The sequence below is a fragment of the Empidonax traillii genome, unplaced genomic scaffold, assembly GCF_003031625.1.
Source record: "Empidonax traillii isolate 1590-97213 ecotype Southwest subspecies unplaced genomic scaffold, ASM303162v1 scaffold274:size1118153, whole genome shotgun sequence".
Taxonomy (NCBI): Eukaryota; Metazoa; Chordata; class Aves; order Passeriformes; family Tyrannidae; genus Empidonax; species Empidonax traillii.
Window position 1 is genome coordinate 136,877 of NW_020955467.1, and position 14,725 is coordinate 151,601.

Here is a 14,725-nt window from a genome sequence, read left to right on the forward strand (position 1 = left end):
GGAATGTCAGAGGCCTATGTGCATGTGAAAAGTCATAGAGAAATGGGTCTGAGCCAGTGAAAGTGTTTTGATTATTGAAAGCTAGTTGGAAAATCTAGTTGAAAAAATGTTGAATCTTGTGGGAGGGATGTGTGAACTTAAGGCCTTTGTCTTCTGGTAAAGCATGAATGAACACTGGCAGCAAAGGCAGTTTTCCTACTGTGTCATGAAAATATCTCTCAAAGGCACTGTGAAACTTAGGTGGCATTAAGAAAGATTTGACATTTGGATCAGTCAAGGTGGCTATTATTGGTTCATAGCCTTTTAGACAAATTTTAGATCATGGATAATACTTTTTATAAGAAAAATGAAATGGAAATCATTAATCCGATTCCAGAGCCAATTTCTGAAGCAGAAAACACCACCACCACCACTGGATGGATATTTGTTAGTTATTCAATTCTTCTTAAATGGTAGCTCTAAGTTATAACAAAAGCTTAGTGTGAACTCTGCTGTTTACAGGTACAAAAATCAGTGTGCACTTGTGCTGTTCTGTACACATGCTGAGTACTGCACTTTCCCACTTGTTGGGTAATTTTTGGAGTAAATGAACATCATTCAGACTCATAGTGACCTCCACCTTTTGGATTATTAGTTGATTATAGTTGGAATAGGATTTCAGTAATAAGTGCTTAGGTCCTTAAGCCTGTAACTTCATAGGTGCTCTAAATGTGCTTCACTTGCCATTGCCTTGAGACTTGTGGCATTTTAAAGTCCCACTCTTCAGCATCAAAGCATGACATTACAAGAAACCTGGTTCTGAAAACAGTAAACTACATCCTTATTCATGTACCTTAAACCAGCTGGTTTTTAAAATTGTTAACTATTCAGGAGCACTCAGTAACTCAAAGTCAGCCCGACTTATATTCAGATGCTGGGAACTGGATTGTAAGAACCTAACTTAGTGACCTCTTAAAAAAAATAAAACCCAGGCTATACATTTTTAAGGCTTAAAACAATCATGAATACTTGATGGTTTTGAATATCTAATTTGTAATCAAGAGCCTTCTTGAAAGTCAGTGGTTAGTAAAAGGATTATGAAATGCTCTTCTCTTTATGGGATAGACATAAATAGATCAAAAAGAAGATATGTTTCAGTGTTTGACGTAGTTTAATTTTTTTTACTCGGTAGTAAAATAGTTGGTAGGTTAGAATTTCAATTGAAAAAATTCCATTGAAACTTTTGCTTTTGAGCCTTAAAAGTTAACAGTCAAAATTCATTCAATGTTTGGATTTTATTCCCCTCCTTAATCTTGCAAATAAAAGCTTCACAACCTGACCATCCCAATGTGAGGTCCTAAATTGCCGTTTGAGCCACAGCAGTGGTATTTACAAAAATATCCATTCTATCCCTGCAATGGTGTCAGGCATGTATTTTTCCAGACTGCCTAGCTTCCCATATAAACTGATATTTAAAAGTTATACAGCCTCCCAGTCCACACAGCAATGTTCCTCGCCCTGGTGTGAATTCTTGCAAGATTTGTACTCATTTGCAGAACAGTTTTGTTTTAAGCAGACCAGAAAGCTAATTACCGTTACTTATTTTTACATTTGCTTTTATGTTTTAAAATGCCTTCATAGAAATGCCAGGCTAAAGCCAGTACTAAGACCTTGGAATAATCCAGTCATGAATTATACATACATGCAGATACAGAAATGGCAAAATTTCTTTTATTCCCTGTCTTGCTTTAGAAACATTTCTCCCTGACAGGACTTGCAGAACAGCCAATACAGCCCTCAACACCCTGGAAGGGGAGTGGGGAAAAATTCTAATTTTATTCTACTTTTTCTGTTTGCATTTCCAAAATCAAACAGTTTCCTAGATAGTCACTAGAACAGCCCACTGTTCTTGATGTTAGCTCTGTAACCCTTAAAGTACTGTAGGTGTTTCTGTTGCCAGTCCTGATAGGGCTAAGGCATCAGATCATTGGCAAGTCCTGCTCTGACTAGTGTCACATGTGTCTATCTTTGTGTTGACTTTGAAATACCTGTTCAAGAGACAGCTACACCCTGGGATCACAAGCTTTTAGAGATCACAAACACATCTTTGCTTGCTTACCATGGCTAACTGGGCTACAAGCTCCACTTGCCATGTGAGGCCAGGGCAGTGCCCAGGTGCTGTCAGTGGATGGGTGCAGGGTGGCTCTTTCTCACAGCCAGCTCCAGTGTAAATGGGAGTAAACTAATCCTCCCCCAGCCAAATCTTTTTTGCCCGTGATAGTAACAGGTGAGGGATCTCCCTTCTTTATCTTGACCATCTTATTTATCTTTTCCATCTTATTTTCTCCCTCACTCTGTTGAAGTGGGGGAGGAAGAGAGTGGCTGGCTGGGGAGCTGGCTACTTGTCTAGCTCAAGCCACCACACTGTGTTGGTTGCCATAATTAACAATCAATTTCTATCTTTTAAGAAGAATGGAGTACCACAGAACAAACAAACTCATGGTTTTTGCCCTGATAGCTTACCTGAGAAGGGAGAGAACAGTTCTTTTGAACTTTAGTTGATAAACCTGGTTTTATTTTTACACAGAACTCCTTTCACACTCTTGAAAGTGCAGTACAAACTACATTAAGTACTTAAGTTTTAGTATGCTTCTAGTAAAATATAAGTAACCTCCTTCAGGTAGTTGAAGAAGATGTCAAATAGGTTCCTAATTTAAAAAAAAGAAAAAAGTATTGATAGACAAAGCACGGAACACTCAGAAAGTCTTTATTATTGTTGGGGTTTTTCTTTGAATTGTATTGAAGTTTATTGTGTCATCTCTTCCATGGTGTGGTGCCTGATTATTTCTGAGATGAGAATACGCAGGATTTCAAAAGTTTGTGAAATGTACTTTTTACTCTCATTTAAGCAGACCATCTATTAAGCAAGCATAGACTGACCTGAAGAATATGCTACAAGGGATAAGTTCCAAGTAGTAGGTGGAAAAACCACTTACTGTTTTCATTTTCATTCTCCAAAACATAACCAATAGCTGGGAATTTTTTCTGTTTTCATTTTTTAACTTCCAGCATAGAAAAAATCTGGTACATTGGCAAAAATGTTTAAGCACCATCAATTTCAAAACATTAATCTGTGATCCTTTTGTAGTATCTGTGTGGTATTGAAGAGGGATGGAAACAAACAAACAAACAAACAACAGTTTTTACTTGTCACCCAGAGTTGTGACTCTGCCCCTCCTTCACACATTTGTCTCGCCACTGAGTCACAGAACTCACAGCATTGTGTAACTTTCATTTCTGTGGGGGCTTGTTATATTAGAAAAATTGTTCCAAAGAAAGCAACAATTATGACATAAGCACATCTGGCTCTTGCAAATTATTCTTTATTAAGCTTTCATTTAATTACATGTGCTGAAAGGTCTGCTTTTGATTACTGTAATTTTTTTTATTTGTCCATCTGAATGATAGTAATGTTGGAAATTACATACAAACCACCTGTTTTTTTCTCACTAATAAGGCAAAGTTTATATAGGTCTATGGGTAGCAGAGGGATTGGAATCTTCCCTGTTTATGGTAGAAGAATTACTCATGATGCTAATTCAAGGTGAGGGTTTAAATTTGGTCCCTGGAAAGAAATTAAACTTATTTGATTTTGTTCAGTGGACACTTTTAGTGGTAGGAACTGTTTATTTTAATATACTTTCATTATGTTTCTTTTATTATGTTTGCATTGAACTTTTTGAAAAGTTCCACTAGAAAGTTTTTCTATTTTCATCACTATTTACAGGAATTTTTTAGGCCAAGATTCCTTATTAGCATTTATAGGAGTTATATCACTGTACACAGAGATGGAGAGATGGATACATATCCTGTTGCCTACTTTAACTTCCATTGCTGTCTAGAGAAGATGCAGCACTGCCTTTTGGTAGGAAACTGTTCCTATGTCAGCTCTCAGTAGAGGTTCTGGAGTGTGTGGGTCATTTCTGGGTAAGAACAGAAAGACCTGGAGTACTGTTTTTCTGACTGTTTTTTACCTCCATTTTATAAACAGCCTTACAATATTATCAATTTTGTGTTTAATATTCAGGCACAGTGTAACTTTTTGCTCAATACCATGACCATCATTAGCAAGAAAGAAAAAAAGAAATCAAGAAAAGTCAGCAAAAGTCAAATTAAGAAAAAAGATATTGGTGTTTGAGTGTTTTCTAGCTTTTTTCCCCCCCTTTTTGCAAATAGCAAGAAGGGAAAAGCCACAAACAAGAGCTAAAAAAGATCTATAATTCCTTTAAGAGAAGAAACACCAGAGGAAAAAAAATTATGTACATTTACAGCTTCTTTTTTTAGGAGTTTTTGCAGGAATATATGTATATCTTCTTGTCTTCCAGCAACTGTATGCAGCTCAGCTGGCAAGCATGCAAGTTTCTCCTGGAGCCAAAATGCCATCTACTCCACAGCCACCAAATACGACAGGGGCACTTTCACCCACTGGGATGAAAAATGAGAAGAGAGGGACCAGCCCGGTAACTCAAGTTAAGGTACTTTTCAGTAAAGAAAATAGTCGGTGTTTGAAAAGGACAGTGAAATCAAATGGTCTTTTTAATTGTTTAACAGTTGGAAACTGAACCACATTACAGTTCTTCAATATTCAAATAGGACAGTTCAGTTTCAGTGCTGTATTATCTGTATAGAGAAGGGAAGAGAAAGCATTCACTTCTTGTTTCCAGAAATACTAGGCGTCCCTCTTCCTACCATAGGCAGCATAACAGATTCATCAGTAAAATGTGATATTTTCAAGATTTCAGTTTGTAATCTAGTAATGTGCATAAATGGCATCCATTTCATGAGTTGTTTCACGCTGAACTCGTGAGTATCTTAAAATGTGGTGCTAGCTTATATGGTTAGGGTAAGAGAGAGACCGCAGGACTTCTAATTATTTTACAAATCTCTATCTGTACTTAATTCTGCAATTTTGGAAAAGCCTCACATAAAAATAACATGTAAGTCAGGACTCCGGGGAAAATGTTGTGTTGCTGCAGATTGATTTGACTTTTGCTGATTTCACACAGCTGCTGACAACCGGGCTGCTCCTTGTTGGTTTTGAGCCATTGCTGAATGCTTGTGCCTGCTTATTCTCACTTCCTTGGAACCAGGCAGCTACAACATGGCATTTGCCAGCAGCCTGAAATTAAAATCGTGTGCCCCGCGAAGTCTGCGGTACCGCCAGTACCTTTGGGTGGGACTGGCTGACTTCTATTGTTGTGCTCTCCTGTGGTTGTTCAGAATTTCATGAGACCAGAATTCAGAAACAATTTACTTCAAACTCTAAAGAAACATCAACGTTGACATGTTTTACCAATTTTAATGATGGCACTGTAAGTGCAGAACTATTAAAATGAATCTAGAGATGGCATATAGTGACTTTGTGGGTAGAGAGAGGGAATACCTTTTTTTTTTTTGCTGGCTGCTAACACCTTACAGGCACTTGGTCCTTAGCCTCAAAACACCCTGGGAAGATTTTACTCACTTAAGGTGAGGGTTTCTTCTTCTTCTTTTTTTTTTTTTTTCCCTTCACTTTTTGACATGAGAGTAAAATATCATTTGTTTTTTCATTATCATCAATCATTGTGGTAAAGTGTGGCTGAGTAGATATTTCTGCCTGGACTGATAAATTTCCATGACACTTTTTTGCTAGGCTGAGAGTACTAATAAATAAAAACTATTCCATTATGGCCAGATCTAACATTTATTTAGCAAAGCATTCACTTTACTTAGCTGTGGATGTGTATTAGTCTAATATTTTACCTCTTGTAATCCAATGCCAGGCTTGAGAGCAGTCAGGGAAATTTACCACATATGCAGAGATTGTTACGGTCAATACAGAAGCCACCAAAAGCAAAGCCTAACTGTTTCAGCAAAGTTGCCATAGTATAGTGATACCTAACACCAGTGATTTATGGTATTGAGAATATACTACTGACTACTTTAATGTGAAAAAGTAATTTTGTAAGTGAGTGAGCCAAATGGATCTACACCAAACCAAACCTTTACTATATGAGTAAAGTTTTCCCTGGTTAAATTCAAGCACATATCTTCTTGAACCAAGGCCAATACCATTCCAGTTTTGTGGCCAGCTGAGTCCTACTACAAAATTGACCACATGTAAATTCTTGGGGGTTTCCCTGCAAAATGTAACTTGAAAGAACTGAAGTATACATTAATAGAAACGAAACCTTTTTATTATTATTTTTATTAAGCACAATATTTCATTGAAAATATTAAAGATAAAGTACAAGTGCCTTGTGTGAAAAAATACAAATGGCTAATGAAAAAATTATTAGCAGAAAAGCAGTACCTATATATTCAGTCATTGCAAATTGTTACCTTTGTTAGACATGGCAGTTTTGGTGGTCATGCATTGCTTAACAAACCCTCTATATTTTCTCTGTTTTTAAGCAGTTGTTTCTATAAACTACATGCATTATTTGTAGAACTAATGCAATACTTTTACAGAAGTCAGGTATTTCAAAAAGTAATGATAGGTTTTTCTTAAGTCAGTGACCAGCTTTTCAGAAATGGGAATGCTGTAGCACAAACAAACAGATTCTGGCAGTGTTTAGAGCTTTTGCCTGATTGTACCAGTACTAGATGGAAAATTATTTAAAAATTGAACACTGTAGCATAGGTTTGTATGCACGCATGTTCATAGTACTTAGTCTGGCAAACTTCATAGTCTGAATGGGGCTCTGAACTCTTAGAGAAATGTATTGAAGCCACTTTACATCTGTGCAAGGAAACAGCTCACATGTAAATGTGGCCACAAAACACAAGAATGGACTATGGCCCTTGTACTTTTGGGTTTTTGCTCTCACTTGGACTCCAAACAGATGTGGACATTTGTGCACACTGCAAGGTCAGGAAGAATTAAAACATTTTGCAGTTTTATGTGAAAAGTTTAAAACTGGAGATATGATGACATTATAAATACCTGTTTGTTACATTTTCCTGTTTAATATATTGTGGATGACCAGATGTACTTTGCTAAATGACTGCTTGACAGTAAGGAGAATGGGAAAGATGAGATAACGTGGTGTATTATTGTATTTTGACATAATTCTAAGCTTTGAAGTGATCAGTGCAGTGTTTTAAAATATGGACGATATTCTCTTATATCCAGCATAATTCTGCTCTGGGCGTAATTTAAATGAGAGATCTGTCTTGCTGGGCTCTTTGACTACAGGAAATCACTGTTTCACAGGGTTTTTTTTTCTGTCTTGCTTAACGTATTAAGCAGAAGGAACAAGCTCAAAGAATGGGAGGAAGGTTGCATTGTGAATGTCTATACCGATCAAAGAAATTTATTACTTGAGTAAGTCTTCTTCCAAAAGTCAAGATTTTTTTTAGATAGACCTATTGTCCTACAGCACACAAGCAAGGTATATGTCAGAGAATATTTCTTCCACAATTGCATATGAAAAGTATCAACAGATATAAAGGTGCTGATACTAGATTTACATACCCTTAAAAAATATTCTTTGTCTTTATGCAAATAAAACATACAAATACAGTAAATGTTGAATGCAGCAGAAATAACTACAGAATGCAGAAATAAAATGGAAGTATCAAACAAGAAGCAGCATAGCACTTATGTGGAAAATATTCTTGGTTTTACATAAATCTATCAAGAGACATGACATTTATATAGAAAATATTGTAAAATATACAAAATTAAATAGTAGAAAATAAAATATATTTTGAAATGCATATATTATGCAGTCATTACCCTAGTAAGTAAAGGAGTTTGAATTCAGTGAAACTCTTATCTTTTATTACGAGGGGAAAGCATAGATTATTTTACTAAACAAAACATGCACACAGAATAAGATGCATGGAATGTATAAGTTAGCAGCAGCGCTAAATGTGGGCCAAAGAACTGTCAGGGTTTCCAAATGATTCTTTCACAGAAGTACTTCTGATTTCTTAGTTTCTAATACATTTAAAAATAAGCTACATAACTTATTTTTATAGTGCCAGGAACTTTTCAAATAGAACCATACGAAAGCATTACTGAGCTGCTGGAAATTTTAAATAATTCTTTGTAAATGCCCTAGGTTAATTTAGATCTCTGAAAACACATTAGGAAATTAAGCTGTAATGTGAGCTAATTCAAATTTTAATTTGGCAAAAAGAATGATCCAGCCACATAGTTAATGTAAATAAGAAGCATAACACAGAAAAATTAATGAGGTTTCCTTTAGTTGAATCTTAAAGGAGGCAGATAATTAGCTTCTTTTGTTATTATTGCTGGAGAAAGTGGCATTGTCTTCGAGGTGTAAAGTAACTGCTGCTTGCAAAATGATGTGTTCATTTGTCTTTTCCTAATAATTATTTACATTAAACTCTTGCAGGATGAAGCAGCTCAGCCACTGAATCTTTCAGCCCGACCCAAAACAGCTGAACCTGTCAAATCCCCAACATCTCCAACACAGAATCTCTTCCCAGCTAGCAAAAGCAGTCCTGTGACAGTGACGAACAAGAGTGGCATCCCCAGCCCGCTCAGTGGATCTCTGGGAAGAGGATCCTCTTTAGGTAACTAATCTGTCCTGGGGAAAGGAGAAAATAGGCAAGTTTTCTGCATGAAATCTCAGCCTGAACATACTTGTGGATACTCGGGCCTACATTTCTGTTCAAAATGGAAATTAAAAAAAATTACGGTAAAGATTTTCAAAGAACACTTGAATGCCAAAGTTTTGCAAGAGTACTTAAAATGATGTGGCAGTGATATTCATCTTCAAGAAATACAACAAATAAATAGATAACCTAAGAAATAAACATATATGCATGTAGATAAATAGGTATGCATACACAAAACTTGTAAAAGAGGTTTTTATGAATATCTTTCCTGAAGACATCTACTGGGTGTATCCAGGCAAAGTTAACTTTTGAATTTTGACCTCTGGATTAAAGAAACAAAAAATTATCTTTGCACACACAGGGAGCCTCGCTAGATACTAATTTTTTTTTTTTTTTAAACAAAGACCGAAGGGCTTCAGTCTAGCCAGTTTATATTATTATTTGTTCATGTTTTTTTCCTTGTTCGCCCATCTGTCAAGATTTTGTTAATTCATGTGGTTACAAGTAGGAATTTTTTTACCTGATTTCAAGATTCTTTAAGCCTATTAAGTTCTGAAACAAAATTGGTTTGAAAACTACGTATGAAGACTACCTTAGCCAGTCACGAAACAGAATCAAGAGCTGCAAAATGTGGATGATCAGCCCTAAAGTTCAAATAGTACATTTTAACAGTGACTAAATACTTACTACAGACCACTTATTCACAAGCTGTATCTCAAGTGTACTTGTAAAATATATGGAAACACTTGTGAATAATGAACTGATACATTAAATACATATATTAAATATATAAAAATTATGGGCTTTTTTCCATTCCCAAACACTTGGGAACATCATGGTCTCTGAAAGATACTTTCTGCGATTGCCTAGATATTCTACCTGTCAATTTATTTGCAACTATCACTGCACTATCTAACATTAGAAAGTGGCAGATCAGTTTGAAGTCATAGACCATTCCAGAGAAATTACTGCCTAACATAGATAGTGCCTAAGGTGTAAATATTTTTCATGTGAAGTCATAAAAACTTTTTTGTCTCATTTCTTTAGCATAAAAGAAGAGAGGGAAACGTTGTCAAAAATCAGCAAGCAACACAGAAGTTTTTGCTACCTCTTTACTATACATTTAGATGACTGGGAGTCCAAGTTTCTGTAAAAGTCATGAAAATATGGCTCCTAGCTTCCTTAGGGTCCAGAATGGAACTTAGTTGCTGACACAGTTCAGAGCATTGGAAATTTTACTCAGAAAGAGCAATGGCTGTTCTCTAACACGTTTTTATTTTGAAGAGGGGTGTTTCATTCAGACAGAAAATGCCACACTTCCCTCTCAAACATCCCAATTTGCATCTCTTCTTAGGTAGGTCCCAGTATTAAATTAACTATTTGTTCCCAGGATAAAGAGTGAAAAATCCTTAATCTTGATGATTTTTATTTTAAAAAAGTTCAGGGTTCTTCAAGGTTGAATTTACTGTATTTTACTGAACTGAACTTCAATAAAATCCAAAGGGTAGGAAAATTATCTTTGAAGGAGAATTCCAAATCTTAGCCTTAGCCTGTTTGGTTTTTTTTTTTTTTGTTTTTGGTGATCATTTTGGGTTTCTTTTTTGGCATTTTTCTTATTTTTAATTTTTAATAGTGGACTGTCAGAAAGTACACAAGTTTAACAAATTCGGAGCTTTTACAAAAGACATTTGCTTGTCAGGCAGATGCACAGGTCACACATAAACTTTGACTGATCAAAATTTCCTAGCTAGAATATATATGCACGAATCTATTCATGTGTGATATAGAGAATACTTCCATGTAGGAACAGGTGGATTACAGTTTCATCACAGCAACAAAAAACAGTCACAAAATAATGGCTATTTTGTGGTCTCAAATCAGAAACAGTTTCTGGGATACTCCATTCATGCATTTTAAGATATAACAGGAATGTTTGCATGACTTTGATGCAAGTTTAAAAGTTTCTTTCTGTTCAGAGTGATAGAAAGAAAACTAGTTTTTCTCTATTGATTTCTCTACTGATTCTGTACATGTACTCATGCTATGGTCATTGACTTTGTCCCCAAAAAGTAACTGTGAGTGCCCTTTCTGAAATGGAAAGCTAAATGTCTGGGCCGATGGTTCTGACCCAGAAAGAAATTCTTTGAATTGACATAGATTTTGTAGCCAACTAAATGATATTGCTTTCTCCTTTGTTCATTTTATTAATCATATTTAGTACCTCAGAGGCTTCCAGTTTTAGGTTAATAAGACTGTTGTCTTAAACACATATTTAACTTTGAGTTCATGAGTATGCTCAGACACCTCCATATCAGGCTATACCAAGACTTCAGTAGTTGTATTTCTAACAACAAAAGAAGTGGCTTATCAATCACTTCTGTAGAGTAATTCAGATTTCAAAAAGACAACAATTGACACTCCTACTCCTTCTGCGGATATTAGTTTTGTGCAGCTCTAAGAGAGCTGAGTTCTTACCCAAGATTTCAATTTGGATAATTACCTAAATAAAATGTGTTCTCTGTTTATAGATATCCTTTCCAGTCTTAATTCACCTGCCCTATTTGGGGACCAGGACACAGTAATGAAAGCCATTCAGGAGGCTCGAAAAATGAGAGAGCAAATCCAAAGGGAACAGCAGCAGCAACAGCAGCCTCATGGTGTTGATGGAAAATTGCCCTCCATGAATAACATGGGTCTAAACAACTGCAGGAATGAAAAGGTAATGTCTCCCATTTCCTCACTCTCTGTCACTCTCTTCTCTTCTCTGTAAATAGCTTCTTATTGTTATATGAAATTTCTTTTTAGAGCTTTTAGGCATCTCTGATTTCATGTTAAATACACCTTGTCACTTCACAGTGCTGTGCTACAAACTTCTCGTCGTTTACATGACACCATTCAAAACCACAGTCCTGTGCACTCGTGTGATTAAGCTGTAAGCAGGCATATAGCAACATGGGAAGTAAATTTGTTGGAGATACCATTGTTCCTGGTCACTAGATTTTGAATTTTGTATTTTAGAATGATTGGATTGATAAATATGGCCAAAAGGCCAGTTATGTGCTAGCATGGTTGAGTATTGCAATGCTATTTTATGTATCTGAGTGTGCTTGAATCTATGATTCAGATGCAACAAAGTATTTAGGCTCAAAACAGTACATTTGGCTCTCAGTTGTAATGGGAAATTAGAGATCAAAATTCGTTGCTGAATCCCGGCTGTGGTTTCCAAACACTGAAATGGCACAGTACAATAAAAGGGTAAATTAGATAAAGTGTTGAGCAAATGGGACCAGTGTTGGACTGAACAGGACGTGATTCGGTTTACAAAGTAGAAAGCTGAGATGATATCCGAAAGGTGAGGAACAGTTTCTATCACACCTGCTTTAAGGATGACTCCCAGAACAAAGAAGACTCTTGGAAAATTCTTTGTACCTATGTTGTCCTGTTCTGTGGCCTTTCCAAGGGCTTCAAGGTCTGTTGCATCATCAGGTCTCTGTATGTATCCTACAGCAAGTGAACAGTGAATCGGGTAATTGGCTGAGCTATAAGGCAGCCCTTAGGATGAAGAATGCTCCTCTGTTAGCTTCTCTAGAGCTGGATTATGCTGCAAAAAATGCAGCACACAAGTTAATTTTCACCATTGACACAAAATCAGTTACAGGCCACAGTACTTATTCTAGTTAACTTGAGAGGGAAAAACATTATCCTGGTAATCAGTAAGGCATTGGCAAATAGAAACAGTTAGGATGCAATTTAGTATTGAATAGAAAGAAAACTGACACTATTAGCCTATAAAACAACTACTCTTTCAGACTATTTGCTAAAAAAGCAAAAAACAACATGTAGTTTTAATGCCTATAAATATTCTGTTCATGTGTATATACATATATATAGTAGATGGTGGGTTCTTTGTTGGGAGGGAACATTATATTATAGTGCAAAGACTAACAGGAGTTTTTAGTTCAGGTGGAGTATAAGACTCACAGAGTATTAACTATAACTTAAACCATGAATTTGATGAGACTATGATCTTTTCTCAACCCACAGGGGAATTCTTGGTGAGTAAGTGGGTTGTAACAGGACACAGAAGGGTAAAGAAATGTCATTAACAGACACAATCTTTACTGCTTTTAATCTACATTTTATATTTTTGCTTGATAGTTTTTTTACAGCACTCAAAACAAAAGAAAGGCTTAGTGTCCATTAAAAAGATTTGTTAAACTGTTGTCACGTTGGATAAACAATGCTTTTCCAAATCAAATTCAGAGTCTAATAAATATTTCTGCTAGTATTAGTTTAAATGTCATAACTGGAAAACTTAATACAGGTTGATACTGAGAAAAAATATAGAAATTAATAATTGATGAAGCAGGCCATATTCAGACAACAGTCTAATTGTAAAGTCAGTGTTTGTCTTAACTAATCAAGAGACAGGATACTAAAGCCCAAGTTATAAAAATAAAATAAATGTCACAGATATGATCAGTATTAAGAGTTTATAAAATTATGCTTATTTTAAAATATATTTTATGAGTTTCAGTGGCTTGACATTTAAAAATATCTAATATGCTATAAGGGCTATTAAAAGAATTCTTAACATTTGATTTGACTTTGAAAAATAACTATAAAAATGGCATCCACTTACTTATTGAGTCTGTTCCTTGAGTATTTTCAGTATCATGTTTATGTCTTGTATTTGACATAACAAGTTTCTATTTAATCTTTCACCTTTTAAAGTAGAGTCAGTAAATATTTCAGTGAATAATCTGAAATTTCTATTTTTTGCTGGTTACTTGCAAAGGACAGATTGATGCAGAGCTTCCAGGTTGAGGTTATACATCAGGCAGTCTGAGGAAAAAATTTTTTTTACTTGCAAATATGGCAGAGTGAATTGGAATTCTTTAACAAACAACATCATTCTCAAATGCCATTTTTTATAAGGAGACTTTTCATGCTACCACTTGCAACTTTTAAAACCTAAGAATAAAACCGCAGCAAGAAATCTGTTAAGTCTCTCAGTGACTTTATGTAATCCTACTGGGCTTATTTATTGTAGCAGGTACTATAGAATCATTAAGGCAGGAAGACGTTGGTGTGCTTGTCCTTTATCTTCTCTCCATAGATGCAAGAGGTCGGGTTTACAAAAGAACAGGATACAAATTAGTAATTTTAAATTATGATATATCCCCACTCTCACGCTAAAGAAAATAAAACTATTAATTCAGTCATGAATACTAAGGAAATGCATTTATATTTTATAGGAAGTATAAAATACATTAAAACCAGAAGCATCATTTGCATGAACAGAATTCTAGAAAACTCTTCCTTCCCACTTCCCCCTCTGCCTTTCAATTTTTACGTTACGATACATTACTTTTACTCTAAAAATGATGGGCAAGATGATCAAAATGGAGGGGGGGGAGGAGGAATGCTGGATCACTTCAATTAGAAAAACATAGTTTTGAAATAATTGTATGCCAAGAAGGCTGTGTACAGTTTCTGTCATAATCCCAGTGAAGCTTTGATAGCATAGTTGCAATTTTGGATTGGTTTCTTTTGAAGAATCAGAACCCCATGTTTTCAGGACCAAACTTAAAAAATTGGCTTCAGGTAATTAGACTTGTAGAAATGAGGAGCTGGAAGCTGGCACCAGAAAAAGATGACAAATTAATTGCCTGCAGCTGGTTTAAAAAAAGCTATTGAGTTCTGGTCAGTTACTGGTCTTCAAGTTCAGATAGTTGGTAATAGTTTGTTGTGCAAATGATTGCGCTCACAAAATTATGTACATAACTTCAAAGCCTGGGCTTAGGCCTTTTTGAAAAAGTGTCATTTAAATCTCAGAAAGCTTTGTATTTGGTTACAGACACAGAATTGAAAATTGCCTCTGTTCATATTCTGCTGTTCAAAAAAAAAAAAAAAAATCTTCTACAAAGCTTTAAAAGCGCTCACAGAGATTCATTCATCAGAAAGACCAAAACAAAAACATGAAGCACTCTGGCACAGCCCAACTTTGTCATTTGCTAAAGCATGAAGGTTAGTTCTACACTTTTGAGATAGTACCATTCTGAGGAGTAATTTCAGCTTGTGTGCTGTTGTGAGTTAAGGTAGGCAGGTAAGC

The 14,725-nt window shown here is 35.6% G+C and overlaps 1 protein-coding gene across 3 annotated transcripts in view; it reads left to right on the plus strand.

Moving 5' to 3' along the window:
* Positions 1-14,725, plus strand: part of SOX6 (SRY-box 6) — a 170,671-nt gene that overhangs the window by 101,530 nt on the left and 54,416 nt on the right. For 2 of the 3 annotated variants that reach the window (XM_027889874.1, XM_027889873.1), the window contains exons 7-9: positions 4,365-4,514; positions 8,385-8,565; positions 11,139-11,329. In XM_027889874.1, the coding sequence (XP_027745675.1) occupies positions 4,365-4,514; positions 8,385-8,565; positions 11,139-11,329 (522 nt within the window). The remainder of the gene's footprint in view (positions 1-4,364; positions 4,515-8,384; positions 8,566-11,138; positions 11,330-14,725) is intronic. The other variant, XM_027889876.1, reaches the window with a different exon arrangement.